The 18,055-nt window shown below is 39.7% G+C and overlaps 1 protein-coding gene across 3 annotated transcripts in view; it reads left to right on the top strand.

The window, feature by feature from the left end:
- FBLN1 (fibulin 1) overlaps positions 1-18,055 on the top strand; it is an 82,503-nt gene that overhangs the window by 38,637 nt on the left and 25,811 nt on the right. For 2 of the 3 annotated variants that reach the window (XM_069806908.1, XM_069806910.1), the window contains exons 8-14: positions 480-617; positions 2,987-3,130; positions 3,962-4,090; positions 4,594-4,719; positions 5,293-5,412; positions 6,261-6,392; positions 6,944-7,067. In XM_069806908.1, coding sequence (XP_069663009.1) covers positions 480-617; positions 2,987-3,130; positions 3,962-4,090; positions 4,594-4,719; positions 5,293-5,412; positions 6,261-6,392; positions 6,944-7,067 — 913 coding nt within the window. Of the gene's footprint in view, positions 1-479; positions 618-2,986; positions 3,131-3,961; positions 4,091-4,593; positions 4,720-5,292; positions 5,413-6,260; positions 6,393-6,943; positions 7,068-15,034; positions 15,479-18,055 lie in introns of those variants that run through there. The other variant, XM_069806909.1, reaches the window with a different exon arrangement.

Below are 18,055 nucleotides of genomic sequence, written 5' to 3'. Positions count from 1 at the left end.
AGGCCAATTAATTCACTTATGAAAGAAATGAACAATGTTTGCATTGGATCTAAGGTTAAAATTAAAATCGTACTTGGACATATGATTAAATCTTACTGATTTCAAAGCTGAGCCCATGTATAAGCACACTGCTGAATCAAGGCTGAACACTGCTGAACACGATGCTTCGGGTGCTCTGTAATAATTTTGAATCATTTAGTTGTGAGAACTAAACTTGTAAAGCATAATAAACACACCCCCCTCCCATATATAATGTTAATAATGAAATAATAAAAAAATCTTTAACTTATTCTACCTGTTTTTACTGAGATTCTGTTTGAGGTAGTAGGTCAGATTGATCCTGAGTCACTGCACTGAATTGCATGAAGGTACGCTGAGGATTAATCTGTCTGACATTTTTAACTATGTCTTATGTTTTAAATGTGATGAAAAAGCTTCTGTCAAACTCCTACTAACAATTTTTTTTTGTGATGTACTAGATATTGACGAATGTGAGACTGGTACTCATAACTGCCCCCCCGATTTTATCTGTCAGAATACTCCAGGATCTTTCCGTTGCCGACCCAAGCTACAGTGCATGAATGGGTTTATACAAGATGCGCTAGGCAACTGTATTGGTAAGACATATTCTTAACTCAGTGAATAATTAAGTGTTGCCTATGAGAAAAGTTGTAGTTTCACTGGGTGAGTTCTGAGCTTCTCAAGTCATTCTTCATGCATGTATGCGTTGCTCTACTATGTGTTTTTTCTGCTCCTTTAAAGACAGGCTTGGTCCCACAGGTAAGACTTGCAGAGGAAAACCATTTAAATAAAAGGCTTAAATACTAGATCTCTATTTTTAATGATGTTTGGTTACCTAAGGCACTTAGCTGCATTTGAACATTTTCCTTAAGTCTTTGGGTATTCTATCTGAAACAAAATTTGTAAAAAAAATTGTGATATATTTTATCTACCTCTATCCAAAAGGTTTTAGCTAAAGATTAGTATAAAAAGCTGTAATTTATTACATCCTCTGTAACACACTTTGTTGATATTAGTATGCATGGTTTTACAGGTATGTAGGTCTTTCCAGACCTGTCCCCCGTTAGTTATAGCCTATCAAGAATCTTACTATGTATGAGAATGGTGGGCCAGTTGTAACACACTGTGGAGAGGAGTTTTATTTTAAAGACTGATTACAATCTGTCAGACTAATGCCTTGTTTCCAAGACTCCTACAAAACAGAATTATAACCTCTATATAAATATGTTAGAATTACTGGTTTCCAGCAGAGTCTAAGTGGAATTGTCTAATGTGACCTACAAATCTATCAGTTATTCCCTTGAGTAGTGTTTTCAAGTCTCAACTTAACTTTGAATTTGCCCATCGGCGTAGTGTGTCTTGGACTTGTGGAACTGGCTGAGCGACAGTAGCTGCCAAGCCTAGCTCATTGTCAACCCCTCGTTCTCCTGACCATATCATACCCTGTAGTGCCGAAATCTGACACTGGAAACACTGAGCCTGAAAACAAAATTGCAGCCTTTAAAATGAAGGGGGCAGTGCTTGTGCACAACAGACCCTTTGACGACGTGTATCTGCCATAGCTAGCACCAGGTCCACAGCAGTTAGTAGTTAGCTTGCCTTCACTGACATTAGTAAACCCACATCAATTTGCAGCAGCAATAGTTATGTCCCCTAAAATGCATTTGCTCAAAATATGTACCAGAACAATTTCACAGGGTAATTTTACACACTGTGAATCAAATGCTGCCCTATGTGGTGTTGAGGGGAAGAAGTATGAAAACTTCCCTGTCTATCCACTGTCTTCGTAAGTTGAAAATTTTACACTGTAGTGAGCTGGGATAGGCCTGGCTGAAATGTTTCACATTACACTACATCCCCTTCCTCATCTTCAGGAAGCCAACATTTTGCAAGCTGGATGCTGTACTTAATACCATACCATACCATACCAACTGGAACACAGTAGCTCTTCAACAGTTAACAGTCCCCTGTGTAAAATGATGCTAATATCCTAGTGAAACAGTTGGGAAAATTTTAGGCAGAGAAGTACTCACATGAAGCTGGACTTTGCTGAAGGTTGTGGGATGCAAGCCCATACACTCACAAGCAGTGCTGCTCCTACAAACTGTCAGATCTTCATTACATTAACATTTCCAGGCAGCAAAGGCTGCCTCAATACCTCCTGTAGCCACTGATTCCCAACTCTGAAACTCCTTTCCCCCAAACTAACAGCACATGCTAACCTTGCATAGCAGTGAGTTCCTTACCTTCTTGGCTAGATATAGCACACCAGATCGTACTTTAATACAGCTTAGTCTCATCTCATTACATTTTCTGAGATTCTACTTTATAGTGGGTTCTTACTAGGCAAAGGTTATCTTTGTCACAAAGTGATATGATATCCAGTTTGTAAAAAAACAGACATAACATTTGATGGATGGTAGAGGGCTGCATAGTCTTATGAATACATAAATAAGCTATTCACATTCTTATGTGTTTACATGGACAACTTACCATAAGACAAGTAGGGTATTCCTGGTGAATACCTGTGAGCAGTGGTTTATCTCTCTGTAAAAATGGAGTGAGCTACTACCTATATTAGCACACACTACCAAATAGCTCATTCACCGTGAGCCGCAACCCACAGACTGCAGCAGAACTGGTTGAGCTGGTGAACTGAATTGTTGATCATCTCTTCGTATGTTTAGGGAAGACTTCCAAAGGCTTTTAAACAAATACAAGTTCTATACCCAATTTCCGCTGCTTTTCAGTGGGATCTGAGCCTCTCATACCTCCGCAGATCTTTACCCTGGAAGTGTTAGATCGATGAAACTAAATAGTAGAAATAGTTGTATTCTCCCATAGGAACTTCTGTAACTCTCAGGGATACATCAGGATGTAAACCTCTGAAGGATTACATTAGGAAAACATCTTACCTCCAACATCTTCAGACAGTAGATAGTTACACTGACTTGTGCTCTTGTAGATATCAACGAATGCCTAAGCACCAACATGCCTTGCCCAGCTGGACAGATATGTATTAACACTGATGGCTCATATACCTGCCAGCGAATCTCACCCAGCTGTGGCCGAGGTTATCATCTCAATGAAGATGGAACAAGATGCGTAGGTAAGTCACAGTTTGAAAGAAAAACAGTTTGAAGACAATAAATCACATCTATCATTTATGTTTGCCAGTTTCTTGCACTCTGCCCAAGTTTTTCTCATTCCCACAGTTGACTCTTGATCCTGTTCTTTCCCTCATGGCAGTCCCAACAAGTGTAGAATGATAAGGATCCACACTCTGTCCTTCATATAACTCATGAAACCCTATATTCTGAGAATAAGAGAAATTATAATCACCTCCCCAAAATGGCATTTTCTGTGACTATATTAGTGTATTGAAACAATGCTGTGTGGTCTCAAATCTCCTCAATACAGAGGTATAACAGAAGAGCCACTTAATGTCCCACAGAAGCCATTCAAGTAATGTTGAAAGGCTTATATGCCTTTGGCTGGCTTTTAACTAAGGTGGCTTTTGCTAAGAGAGGTATTTTTGCATGTGTTTTTCATTTTTGTAAAAGCCTTATCAAAGCACTACTGACTGTGGGTCCCTGGCATCTTACACTAGCTGAAGATCTGATCCATGAATATCGAGTGTGCATAATAAACCAATTTTGCAACTGATTTCCTCCAAAGATTGTCTGATTTCCTGATTTCTTTTCCCACCCAAGTCCATGAACATTAACGGGACACCCGAGAGATAACCTGCTTCACTAAGAGTAGTTTGGATTTGTGACTCTGATCTTCTTGTAGAAGCTGAGAGCTAGATCAAAATCTTGCTTTCTGTTTCAAAACACTTTGTAACTACTAGGGGACATGGAAATATGTTAACATATTGCTCTTCTCTCAACTTGCATGCTCAGAAGTGTACTTTCAATCACTTCTCTCCTTTTTTTAGATGTGGATGAATGCTCATCCTCTAATCAGCCGTGTGGAGAAGGACATGTTTGTATAAATGCTCCAGGCAATTACCGTTGTGAGTGCAAATCTGGCTATTCTTTTGATGTCATCAGTAGAACTTGTATTGGTAAGTTGCACCTGTCGACTTAAATACATGCAGCCATGGCGTTTTAAAAAATGATCCTGTGTAAAGAATGTTATTGCTCTCTGCATAACCGCTTTCATCTGAATGTAAAATTGACTACTATATTATTTGTATAAATCTAATACCATATTAAAGAGCTGCTGATACTTCAAAGGAAGCTGTATTAGTATTGTCAACATGTTATCTGTTATCCTGTTAAAAGGTAAGATTATGACAGCGTGTGTAATTGTTTTCTGTGATATTTTTATATGCACCTACAGCAAAACATTCCTTTGGAAGATCAAAGGAACTTTCTTCTTTATAGATCTAATTCAATTATGTACTGGGGTGTTTCTAAATGAGCATTTTGGGCAAGTCCTTCCCTCTCTAGTATGAAATTTAGATCTGGAAAATAAAAATCAAACTTTTATGACCACGTTCTTGTCCAGACTACTACTGCAGTGAAGCCAGCCAATACATAGACCTCTATATGTTTATCATTGCAGATATCAATGAGTGCAGACGTTATCCAGGCCGCCTTTGTGCTCACAAGTGTGAGAATACTCCTGGTTCCTATTACTGCACTTGTACCATGGGATTCAAACTTTCAACTGATGGCAGGTCGTGTGAAGGTACAGCTGTCATATGCTTTGGCTATATAGTGTGAGATACAGCTCATTGCTGTTTACCTATTTTCATTTGATTTTAGCTTGTAAGATTGCACTGGAATGGCATGAGAAATCAACCCAGTGTGGTCTCTTTGATTACATGAATGCTGTTATGATTAATCAAGGCCACTCTAGCCCACAGTTTTTATTGCCCTCAGGCTAGATCATGCAGAAGTGTGTGGGTCTGCATTTACTGCATTTTGAAGGGTGATTCAGCTAGATCAGAGTCAAGACCTTCAAAACCAGCCTTGCTGATACCCAGATACAAAAATGCCACTGTGGTCCTAAAGACTCCCTCCAAGTCACACACCTTGAAGGACAGTGGGAAATAATAGCACAGTATAGATTAACCTATACTGCCAGACCCTGTTGAGAGTAATACACCCAACCCCTCCTATTTCCAGCTTATTCAGTGACATGCATACCATCCTTTTTTAATTAAAAAAATTGTCTTCCAAACTTTTGTTTTAGTCCTGTAATAGGAGTGAGGAACATAGCAGGAAATTTGGGGTTCAGGTATATAATTTTGCATTTCAGATTTAAATGAGTGTGAGAGCAGCCCCTGTAGTCAAGAGTGTGCCAATGTGTATGGCTCCTATCAGTGTTACTGCCGCCGTGGCTTTCAACTTAGTGACATAGATGGGATTTCATGTGAAGGTAAGCATTATTGTTTTGCAGATGGAGGATGAGTGAGCATTTCTTATTCTCACTGTAACATACATGAACAATTCCATGTACCTGTAATTGTTTCATTTTAACATTTGATTCTCTTTGGTATTTTCCTGTGAAAGTATGAAACTGTATTTAATGAGTCTCCCACCCATGTCCGAGTCTAGAAATACCTCTGCTTTTGTGGTGTCAGTTTTGCTACTGAATTCTAGCTTGGTGTACTTTTGTAACTTGTCAGAAATGTTTGGGTTTTTTCTGAGGAACTAACAGAATTTCTAGTCTTCAGCAAGTGAAGATAAAAACACATTTATATGTTACATATGTAATATATAATATTACTCGGTAGTATTTTATATATCCTCTTTTTGTGGCAGGTTCTAAACTAATGTGTAAGTAGGTTCTCCTCAAATACAAGGAGGATGTGGGCGTGACCTTGTGGGTAAGATCCTGAATTTGAACTTAGGTCTCCTGGACTTACTAGACAGTAAGACCTTGGGCAGAACACATCATCTTGGTTTCCTTTTTATAAGAACAAGGATAAAACTATTCCTTTCCCTCCCTTTTGTAAAGTACTATGATACATGTCACTGTAAAGTGCTTGCTTGTACCCATTTACTTTGTCTCGGGCCCTTACATTGCTTTTAATTTTCTTCACACCTCCATTTATTCCTGACAGACCTTATTGACTAGAGCCACACCTGTCTGATGATGTTCTTCCTCGCCCAGCAATTAGAATCATGAAATTGTGTTTGAATCTTGCAGTGGCAACACCGTACATGTGCACTTGGTTGAATGTCATGAACACATAGTAAATTAGTGGTGTTTTCTTCTTGCAGATATTGATGAATGTGCTTTACCTACTGGAGGGCATATCTGTTCCTTTCGATGTATTAATATTCCTGGGAGTTTTCAGTGTACTTGTCCCTCCACTGGTTACAGGTTGGCACCCAATGCACGCAACTGCCAAGGTGAGTTCAATAACTGCAGGGAGACCTAACTGGATTGTAGACTTCTGAAAAGTTCTAGCAAGTTTTTACATTTAAAAAAACACCTTTCCTAGAACATTATAAGTAAAGCAGTAAACATCAGCTTGAAATCTGAAGAAACCAATGTTTTATAATAAATATACAGGAAATTTCTCTTACAAACTATACAATGCAGTAGAGAATACTTTTTACAACATTATTAAAGAATTATACAAAATTGTGAAGGTGGAGATTCCCACTGTGAAATGGTATGAGCTAGTTTAGCCATTAAAAGGAAATACACTGTAAACATTTCAGCAAATATTTAGGTCTTGTCCACTTAGTGGCACTGCTGCTCTTCCTTTTCCTGTTCTTGCCTGTTGTTTGGGTTATGTTTCTTCTTTTTTGTTCTCCTGCCCTCCCCTTCCAATCCTGTAATAATGTTTAATAGCACTCCATGTTCTGTAGTACCTAATATGATAATTTCATCATCTGGCACCTGCAAGTAGAGGAAAGGCATGTGTTTAATCCACTCACCTTTTTCCGTTTGGCAGATATTGATGAGTGTGTTGCAGAAAGCCACAACTGCTCTTTCAATGAGACCTGCTTTAACATCCAGGGGGGCTTTCGCTGTCTGTCTTTGGAATGTCCAGAAAATTACCGCAAGTCAGGAGATACGTAAGTACTTTCTTTTTGAAGGTTGAACAGTTTTTTGGTGACATGCCACTGCCGACTGAATACATAACAGATTCTGGCAAATATGTATTTTGTTGGTAGGCCTACCCTATGTTTTGCACACACAGGTCTGGTCCCTTTCTCATGCTCCTGTTTCAGTCTAAGAAAAAGATATTGCCTTAAAAAAATGCCACGTGTCAGTGGTTTACATCGTAATGATCTCCAGAGCCATGAGCAGATGTTCTCTCTCTGGCTACCTCGCAGGCAACCTGTTAGGAAGGTTACATTCAGCTTCAAAATTCTGACTTTTATTTCCTTTCACACGTAGTCTTTCCTTACTATTACACTCCAGTGAAAGAGTTCTTTTTAGCTCCCTCTGAATTTTTACCAGTGCTGCTGCAAAGCATTGCAAGAATGTCTTATTTTTAGTACCATTTTACCTCTGTTAAAAAAGCTGGGAATCCTAGCAAGGGTGGTACGTTAGCTGCTGCTCAAACTTGTGTCTCTTAACCTAGCTCAGAGAAAGTGTATGCATTCTGGTGTTGAAAATATGAGACAGCTTTGGGGGAGGGGCAGCTGGCAGCTCATTTATACCCATCAAATGGTGCTAGCAAAGTGGAGAAGTTGTTGCAAAATTTCAGTCACGTAGCTAGCGTTTATGGCTGATGCAGATGACCACTTTTCCTCCTGCCCTGTGGCTTTATGGCCACCCTGTACTCCAGCGATTCTTCCAAAGGCTGCTCCATGGTCCCCCTCATCTGCCCCATACCCAGGTAAGTGTATGCTCCACCAGCTAGGGAGGAAAGCTGATAAACCACATTTGTCATCAGCCTGCTATTGCTTTTCACAGTCAGTGTTCATATGCCCAGCATCTTTTAGATAAAATTGAGTACTCTGTGCCTCCTCTGTAGAGTGAAGCTAATGCTGATCTTCATCGGAGGGACTTTGTGGGGATTAGTTAGTTTCCATTTAAACCTTAGTCTGTGAAGTGCCATATAAGTGGCAGAGCAGATGTATTTGACCAGAATGCTGTAGAGGGAGTTCATGGTATAAAAACAGATATTTGTAAAATATGCTTGTATTCTGAGAAGTGTCAGTAGTAATTACTTTTTAAATTACATTTATCATATCAATAAACAAGCAGGGCCTCGTGATGCAGATGTTCTCTTTATTTGTAATATTGTGGGTTCATTTGTATCCTAATTCAAAAAAAGTCATTTACAATGGGGCACTAAGCAGAATTAGCAGATTTCTACTCTTATGGACATCCCTGAGTTGCAAAGTTCGGTTTATAAAATACGCATCGTACACACACATTCCATTTCATCTTCTTTCTTATCTATATTTTTATGCATGTGTTGAAGTTAATGGCTATTTGAGATGTAAGGGATCTTTTGGGGAAGTAGTAGAATGTCTGAATTTTTTTTTCTGTGTCTGGGTTGTTGGGGCCCTGCAATGGCTTACTCTGCCTAACTCGAACAGACTCTGAGGGAGAGATTCTTCTGATGTGCTAGGGCTATAATTAGGCTATGAGTCAGACACAAATCCTGTAGCTGCTCAGTGAAGTTCTAATTATTTTAATTCCTTGAGTTATTATCTTGTTGGATTTATTAGGTTTTTCCCTCTCAACAGCTACAGACACAGTTACTAAATTTATTGTCGAAAATGTGTTTGCATAAACCAAAGAGAATATGAGTTCATTATCTTTACTGCAAAAAGTCCAAGTTAGTTCAATGGGGAGATAGGTACTCTCATACTTAACCAGTATACGAGTATTATACCAACATGCCAGAATCAGGGTTTATGTATTGGGTTGCCTTGTGCCCATTGGGGAACAGTTTCATAAGCAGCTTTTTAGCATCTGTTTACATCCAAACTAATTTACATCTTCTTGAATCATTTATTTTTGGTATATATAACCTAGCATAGCTGATAGATAGCATATCTTCATTAGCTTTTGCATGATAATGACATTAAATCGCTTTTTCACCCAACCTTGTGCCAGGACTCTAAAATCAAACCAGCTGGCTTCTCATAACATCGTATCTACTACAGGTACCGTTTTCCTCTCATTTTTATTGAGAACACACTCCGGTATCACCAGCTTCGCACATCATAAGACAGACAACACATTTTCCATTCTGATCGAATTGGCACCTCATGGGATTTTTTACCCTATCTCCAATATTTTCTTTGGAACAGCTATAATTTAATAGGCCTCAGTCCTCAAAATCCAAGTTTGTACATTGTTATTTTTCCTTAAAATCCTTATGTATGGGCAACAGCCCTCAGTGGTCCAGAAGCTTCCTTACCTAATACCTTTAAAGCAGAGATTTTTGCATGGTAGCTGTTGCAGTGGCGATTGTCATCAAGTGAAGTAATTGCAGGATCATCCCATGCTACAGGCTGAACGCTCAGGATGCTATATGGATACTCTGAGCTTTCTGAGGAAACAGCCTGTGTAACCTTCCCCAAGCACCAGCAAAGTGCCTGGTGTGGTCTGATCCTTAATGGTAACAATTTTATTGAAGGTCTTATCTCTTTTGCTTAAATTCTGCCTTATTTTTTTTACCTTGATCAGCCTATAGGCTTGGCATTTTTCCAAGGAAAATTAAGATCTACTGCTACTCACAATAGGACTTAACTTGCTGTACTGCCTTGCCAAACACTTTTTGTTTTCAAATTGCATAACAAATTCTCTTTACGCGACACTGAAGTCTAACATTTGTAATATTTAAGCCAAGAAAAATAGTAGAAAAGATAAAGAAGCAGTTATGACGGCATGTCAGAAATGTGTGTGCTCCATTGAGCCAGATTGGGAAATATTTTTATATTCTAGACATGTCTGTGTATTATTATTAAGGTTGCCTGTCGCTTCTCATTATTAGGACCTGTTTTTAACTGCTTAGAATTTTGCCAAAACGTAACCAACGGCTGAAATTTTACATGCCAGGTGTCTCACTCAGGCTCAAGTTTTGGCAAATTTCAGCCAAAGCAGTTCAGTCATTTCCAAGATCAAGGGTAGGGAGGAACACATTGGGTTTTGTGTTTAAGGCACTTTGGTGACTTTTTTTTTCTTTTAACAGTTTGCTGTCATGTTTTGGAGCAAAAATCTGAAATTTGTTAGAAGATTACTTTTACACTTTTAGTCATCCTTACCAAAACGCTCTGAAACTTCTGAAATTATGGACTTTGTGAAATTGCATTTAGCCTTTTTTCATAAACCTTAGGAAATGAGGACCTTGATGAGTAATCTTAATCCACCCCTGTATGCCAAAATAGAGTCAGGTCTACGTGGAGTATTTCTGAGTTGTTTGTTTAACTTTTGCTTCAAGTCCTTGAATGATAAAGATTTCACAGCCTCAGTGGCAACCTGTCTTTGCATTTGACTATCTTCCTCAGTACAATTTAATTCTTCCTCTCAGTAGAGAGGTCTTTCTTGTTTAGCAACCACATTTCTCTTCTGATTCAGCAGACCTGAGCTTCTTGCTGCTCTTTAAAGCAGTCTAAAATGTGCAGGTACCAACTCCAGAGACTGTGTGAGCCTGCTCCCACATATAGCCACAGGAAAGAAGCCCGATCTTCCCCATAATGTCAGCTTCTACCTGTCCTGGGCCAGGTGCTGCCAGCCCTAACAACCCCAGAGCCTGTTTCTTCTGTGCTTTCAAAGACCACTCAGACTCCGTGGATAAGAAAGCTGTTTCTAGCACGGGTAAGAGAAGAGATGACTTGGTAAGAAGGAAAGGCGTACTTAGGGACAAAGAGGCTGAATGGAGGGAGGGAGGGATGGATCTGAAGGTATGACCAGGTGAGGAGAATGAATCTGGGAGACGCTTGAGGGGTAGAAGGTAAAATTGGGTAAAACAATTTAGAGACAAGGGAGAAACCAAGCAGAGGAGTCAGGAGCTTATGGTTAGGGGTGATTGATGCCAAATTCAGATGAAGACCATCTGAGCAAGGAATAATTTGGGATGGCTGTAGAAAGATACTGAGGGAAGGGGCGTATGCTTTGGGACTAGTGCTGTGAGGTGTAGGAACTGAGGCAACCAAGTGTCAGCCAGGAGAGGATGGAGCAAGAGAGGAGGATTGGCACTGGCTGAGTAGACAGTCCTGATGCCAAATGTTTGAGTGAGCAGGCAGGGCAGTAGGCAAGGAGAGGGGATAGGAAGAAGGAGCCAGGTTGGGAAAGACAGATGAAGAAGACAAGGATAGGACATAAAAGCTCAGTGCTGAGGGCAGAATGAAGATGGGTCTGTCTCTTCTATAGCTTGAAAACTACTCGAGACTTTTCCAGCTCCAGACAGGAGGAACATAGAAAGTATTTGTCCATCCTGTCTACTGTACTGCTGTATACTGTATTCCTGCCTGAGCCTGAAGTGGGACTCCAGATTCTCCTCTTGTTAAGAAATATCTGTGAAAACCAACCATCGGTTGGTTTCATTCCCTTTAAGTTCTGGTCTAAGACAAAAACCCCCTTCACTACACAGCTGCTCTTTTAACATAAATGTAGAGATCCACAATGTGGTGATACAGCCCAGCTGATGGCTCATCTGGGCCTCAAGGTGTGGTGCAACCAGCTGAAAAGAAATACACACTGATGATAGCATGAGTAAGTGCCTTCGTAGTGGAGTATATTCTAGGAGGTCTGGAAGATTGTTACAGCTCTGGAAATCTCCAGGGTCAAATTTCAGAGATGTGTAGTGTGTAGTTTAGTAATAATACTTGGTTAGTCATTCAGCATGTTGAGATGGTTCCCCTGTATGAAGTAAACTGTGAAGTCATAAATCTTGCTAAAAAGTTCTTTTCCCTTCAGTGCATGAGGAATTGTTGTATACCACTCAACTCCTTTGGGCACAATGGAATAAATTGCCTTTGTACCACGTGAAAACCAGCTCAGAAATTAAAAGGAGGGAAGGCAGAAAATATTTTCTCCTCATTTCTCTGTTAGGAAATGTTGTATTCATTATCTAAAATGGAATCTCTCTAGTTTTGGTAGTTTTCCTGTATGAGTAACCAGTGTTCAGGACATGAAATTCAAACTATGAGTAATTCTTTGAAACCAGTATTTCAGCCACATAAATAAACCTAAGAGAACAGAGTACTAAGTGAGCTAAAATAATAAGGAACGAATTCAGGAAGGAGCATTTAGCAGCATTATATGCTTATTTTTCTAGCCCATGTGCCTAGTTGGAGAGGTTTGCAAAGATGTATATAAAATTGCCTCACTGCAAAGCAGCGCATATTTTACTTGGGCTGAGTGTTGGGTTTCTCTGGTACCATCTTGGTGCCTCCTCAGCACTCCCCTTCTCCCTCCGGGTCCCCCGTGCTGCCTCCCACAGCGACGCGGCGTGGTGGCACGGTAGCTGTATGGCCAGCTCATCCGTCCCGACATGCCACGGAGCTGGAGCAGCACCCGGGGTCTTGGGCTGCTCACTCACTAGCAGTAGGTTCTTGGATTTCCCCGCCGTACGATTTTCTTCTGCCCACTGAAGGGAAGCATTTAAACAAGGTCTCGAGAGTACACTGAGATTTAAATGCTCATTGCTTATTGCCTTTGTGGTGCATGACCCCAGAATGAACTGTGGTTCTTGAAAGCAATAATATTTGCTATCTCTCCTCTGTGGTTATTTGACGGAACAATTAGTGCACATTAACTAAACCTGTAGTGAAGTGTGCAGTGTGTAGTGTGCACCACCAAAGAATAAGATAAAAGAAGATGAATTTTGAATAATTCTAGCTCCTAGCCGCAGGCACATCTGTCTCCACAAATAACTCTGAATCAGCAGAAAGTCCTTTTTCAAATCTTAGGAAGCTGGAAGCCTTGGGTTTTTGTTCTCTTAAAAAATTCTGGCTATTATTATAAAATGTATTTTACTTTTATAAAAGAATAAATCAGGGCATCTTTATGAGCGTGTAAGTGCTCATGAGCATGTACATGCTTCCAAAAAGATTTACATGAAGAAAACATTTCCAGCTAAGAAATTAATTGTCTTGACTTGCTTCATGATTTCAGCAAAACCAAGTAGCCTTGTGATTTCAACAAAACCAAGTAATTCTCTTTAGTGGAGTTATTGATGACATTTCAGAAAAGAATGCAGAACTCACTATACCTGAAAATATAACAAGAGTATCCACACCTAATTAGCTGGCCATCCTGTGAAGACTTGTGTGTGCTCTTCATACACATGAATAAAATTAAGAATGCATCTAAGTCTTCAAAGAATTGCTTTGTACTTTCGTTTGCAAGTGGTATTAAAAGAAAACATAGAACACATTAACTGAAGAACTGAGGGTGCTTTTAACTACTCTTTTTGAAAATGCTTATTTTGCATGTAATGAGAAGTTCCTGGAATTCAGGTCACCATGCACTGGCAACAAAGTGAAGCTTGCTTATGAGCCACAGTTCTGTTGATACCAGATACTCCTGATAGGAGCTCAGTTTTATTTTTCAAAACAAAATACATGAAATGGGCACTCAAATTTCCTTGAGGTTGTAAGAAACAAACCATGCTTTCATACTGGAGCATTTCTTAGTAAAGAAAAAAAGTAGTTCAGGTTCCAGAACCTCAGCCTGTGGATTGAATATTGCTTTTGAGTGGAGAGACTCTTGTACATAATTTAATTGATTCATAGTTGTGCGTGAGGCAAGTTTGGAGCTAAATGCACAACCTGATCATCCCCAAATTTTGCAAAGTCAACATCCAGCTGAGATTGTCATGCCTACCTCTACTTCTATGCACCTGTGCGAGAGGATGTTCAGATACCAACTTGAATGTAGTCATTTGAGCGTATCTTCAATCTGAAATTCATATAAACTTTCCTTGTATGCAATTCTTTAAACACTTCTGAAACCCACCAGGTATCATGACATGTCAGGTCTTCATTATTGTACTGGTAAACAACAACATTCTTTAATAGCAGTGACTTTAATGCCCATACCTGTCTGTGCCATATTTTACTGGGCAAACTTTACTTGTCTCAGTAGCAGAAAGAGAGGAGATTGCTCCCTCCATGCAGATCGTGATTTCTAGTGCTGATGTTCATTGTTCACTTTCAGCCTGCATGGGTGATCTCTTCCTAGTTTTCTGGCTTTTTCACTGTAATATAGAGCCTAGTGATAAAGGAAGGAAACAGCAGAGGGCAACTTTCTCACTCGCCAATGTCATTCCCGTGACTTAAGGCTGTGTAACAGTGGACTGAATGTGCAGGGCGCATGCTGGAGACATCAGGCTGTTGGATCTTGTTTTCAATGCCTGCCTAGATGGGTGTTAGACTGACTCAAGCTGGTTCTCCTGGTAGCACAGAGAAATACTGTGCCACAGTGGGAGGAAGAAGGTTTGTCTTCAAAACAAATAAACCTTGACATGCAGGCAGTGTTGGAAGTAAGTTTTACATTCCTCTGTATGCTGTCAGATGAGGAACATAAATAGTGCAGTATCTAGAGTGCCTCTTCTCTCTCAGAAAGACCAACTCCTTGTACATTTGTGGCTTTCAGAATACTTTGCCCAGTCTTAAAATCCAGCCAGACATCCCAAGTAGGACACAGTCAACTCACTAACCTCTTAAAATCTCTTCCTTTATTTAACATATGTCTGGTCAACAGAAGAATAAAACTTGGGGCGGGGTGGGGGGGTGGGGAGCCAGTGTTCTCCCTAGGAAGAGCTTAGCTGATCTAAATGCAAACAAACTCTCACCCACACCAAGGTGTCAGACTCAATCCATCTGTGCATGCAAAAAAAGGGCAATGCTTCTGAAAATGGCAACGCTTCTCCAAAAGTACCAACTACAGACAAGTTCATCCTTATTTAGTAAGTGTCCATTTGCAATATGACTGAGGTGCCAGGCTGAAGAATGGATACAGTATGCAAGTCAACGTATCTTTTCCCACCCCCACTGCCCTTGCTTTCCTATCACGCTTGCTAAATGTACGCTAATCTTCCTCTTGTCTTGTGTTCTCACTTTTCTTGCAGTCGCTGTGAGCGCTTGCCTTGTAATGAAAATAAGGAGTGCCAGAGCCTGCCTCTGAGAATAACCTACTATCACCTCTCTTTTCCTACCAACATTCAAGTACCCACCGACATTTTCCGCATGGGCCCTTCCAATGCTGTCCCTGGGGATAAAATTCTGCTGTCCATCATCAGCGGGAACCAGGAGGGTTTTTTCACCACAAAAAAAGTGAACAACCACAGTGGCATTGTGGTCATGCAGCGGCAAATCACAGAGCCCAGAGACCTTCTTCTGACAATTCAAATGCAACTTTCCCGCCATGGAACTGTCAACACGTTTATTGCCAAACTTTTTATCTTTGTCTCTGCACAGCTCTGATCCCTATCTTACAAGCATCATTGGCTACTTTTTCTCTTCTAAGAGTAGCTTTTTTCCCCCGATTTTAATAAAGGTTTAGTTCATCTGTTGCATGCTGCACTTGCATTTTATTTGCCATCATCATTACAGTTCTCCACTTTCTACTATCACTGAATGTCTCAATTTGGGGAGATTCTTATGTGTACTCTGCATCATTATAAAAAGCAGAAACTGGTGTGTAAGAGCTTCTTACCTGAATATACCGAGCACTGAAAACTATTAATTTACTTCACACAGTAGTGGAGTTGGTCTCATTTGATGATTCACAGCTGCATATGTTTAGGTCTAAATTTTCAAAACAAAATAGGTACATAATTTCAGCTGTGTCAGCTGAGACATCTTTAGAGAGTTTCCTTACTTATGGAGTAAATACTGTGCATTTTCTGAAAATCTATTAAAAGGGCATAAATTAGGCCCTTAGGACCTCAGAGGTGCCCAGCACACAAGTCACGTGGAAAGTGTGGAGCCAGATTCTCAAGCTGCGCTAGTTATCGTTGCTCTGTTGTGGCCAATGAGCTTGTGCTGATTTCCACCAGGTACAGATCACAGTTCTAAATTTAAGGACAGTGAAAAAGAGAATCTCCTCTAAAGAACATTCATTTTACAGATTTTTCATCTTCCTTTCTGTGGAATTTCCATGGAATTGAAAAACTAATGATGGGAAAACAACAACGAACTTCCTAACAGCATTCACCTAGTAGCAGAGAGCTCCTTTCTATTTCACAGGCTGTATCCTGAGATGTGTCTACAGGAACATTTGAAAAATATATTTAATTGGTCTCATAACATTTTTATCTCTCCAACTTCCATATCAAAGCTGATAAATTTTTAACTGTAAAGACTTTACACAACAACAACAACAAAAAAACCCCAGCCAGACCCTAGCAGCCCTGACAGGTCAGCCAGAATTCCAATATCCAAATCTTTCTTCCTTTACTTCTATGATTTTCTTCCTTTACTTCAATACAATCAAGAACAATGTAGACAACACAACTGGAATTTCTTTGGAATTCTTTTGTTTTGTGGACTGGAAAAGGATTTATTTTACTCTTCAGTCCTTGTATTGATAAATATTAAAAACTCAGTCCCAGAGGTATGGTCTAAAAATTGATGGTTTACACCATCCTGGGCTCAAATATCTCTGCTGCCTGGTACATAGGCAGAATAGTCAGTCCATAGATGAATGAGGAATAATCCATGTGAATGCACATAATAAAAAAATGCTTCACTGTGTAAATACAGACAGCACAGACAAGGTACAAGGTTAGAAACTGGGAACCTTCTAAACTAAGATCACAGGCCTTAACCACCTGAACACAAGGAATTACTCTATTAGCTGTAAGCTGTGGGCTCTCAGGCTCATCATCAGCCAAGGACTAGATTGGGGCATGATCACAGCACTCTGCCAGACTATTACATGTTCCCTAAGGCAAAGTTTATCCCAGCTGGCTGACAGGAGTTCAAGTCTCACGAGGAATGCCAATGTTTAATAAGTCTGTTGACACATACTTATAAAGCTGCCAGAAGTTGCCAGTGGGGATAGAGTCCCAGCTTTAAATATTGAAAGCACAAGCCTGTGCTACTTGAGCTAATGGGGTTTCTTACTGCCACAGAAGATGCTTGTATATAAATGCCCTCTGGCTACCAGTTCATTATGAGGCCATAATTAAGTAGGATAAAGATTCAAAAATAAAATTAATTTTTGCAAGCATTAATATATATTTGTTTGGCAGGAAAAGAAGGGAGTGTGAGAATTTGGCCCTCAGTATTTTAAAATGCTACCATATTAATTGCATTCAGCAAGTAATTCAAGAACATGGAGCTCAGATTCTCCTGTATTAGATGCTTTAATGCTGCAACGTAGCTGGAACTTTCAAGAACATGTATGTAATTATGCAGCACCATTTATGTGCATGGTTCTTTCCAAATGAAAATGAAATCACGGCTCCTGGTCCAAGGAACTTACTAATTGAATCCAACAGAGAATATGAAAAGGAATGACACCAGGACCCAAGAAGAAAGAAAAAAATGTGTTCGGGAAAGGATTATTTGCAAAATAATCAGAGCAACTGAGCTGTTTCTTAACTTTTTTGTCTTTTAAATGAAAAAGTCCTGGAGGAGATACCAGCTCCAAAGCTGCAATTTTTATTAGAGGGGGAAAACTTGAAGGAAAGCTTTGAATAAAGAAGAAGTTCTCAGCACTTAGGAAGAAACTTTTGTCAGTCACAGTCCCCACTATAGGAGGACACAAGCAAAAAGGAAAACGTCAGCTAATCAGAAGATCAAATGCAAAGATGATGTGTAAGGATAAAATTAAAAAGTATTTTGAGATCAGAGCACATCATTAATAGCAAATATTAGGATTTGAAATAAATGCTAGTTGTCAAAGAAGTTACTCCAGAAGATGTCTAAAGATATGCCGTCAAAGCAATGAGAGAACAAAGTGTTATCAACTGCACTTTGCATACGCTGAAGCAATTAGCAGGGATATCAAAAGAAAAGAGATCAGAGAATGAATATTTAGGCAGGGCAGAATGAAAGCACAAACTCAAGTTTAGCAGTGTGGACAGAGCATGCAAAAAAAAAAAAAAGATTGTAGGATTTGTAAGAGGAGAAAGAAACAGTGC

This window comes from Haliaeetus albicilla, chromosome 19, assembly GCF_947461875.1.
Source record: "Haliaeetus albicilla chromosome 19, bHalAlb1.1, whole genome shotgun sequence".
In the NCBI taxonomy this organism is placed as follows: domain Eukaryota; kingdom Metazoa; phylum Chordata; class Aves; order Accipitriformes; family Accipitridae; genus Haliaeetus; species Haliaeetus albicilla.
Note: the sequence above shows the minus strand (reverse complement) of the source record. Positions and strands in the feature narration are given on the sequence as shown.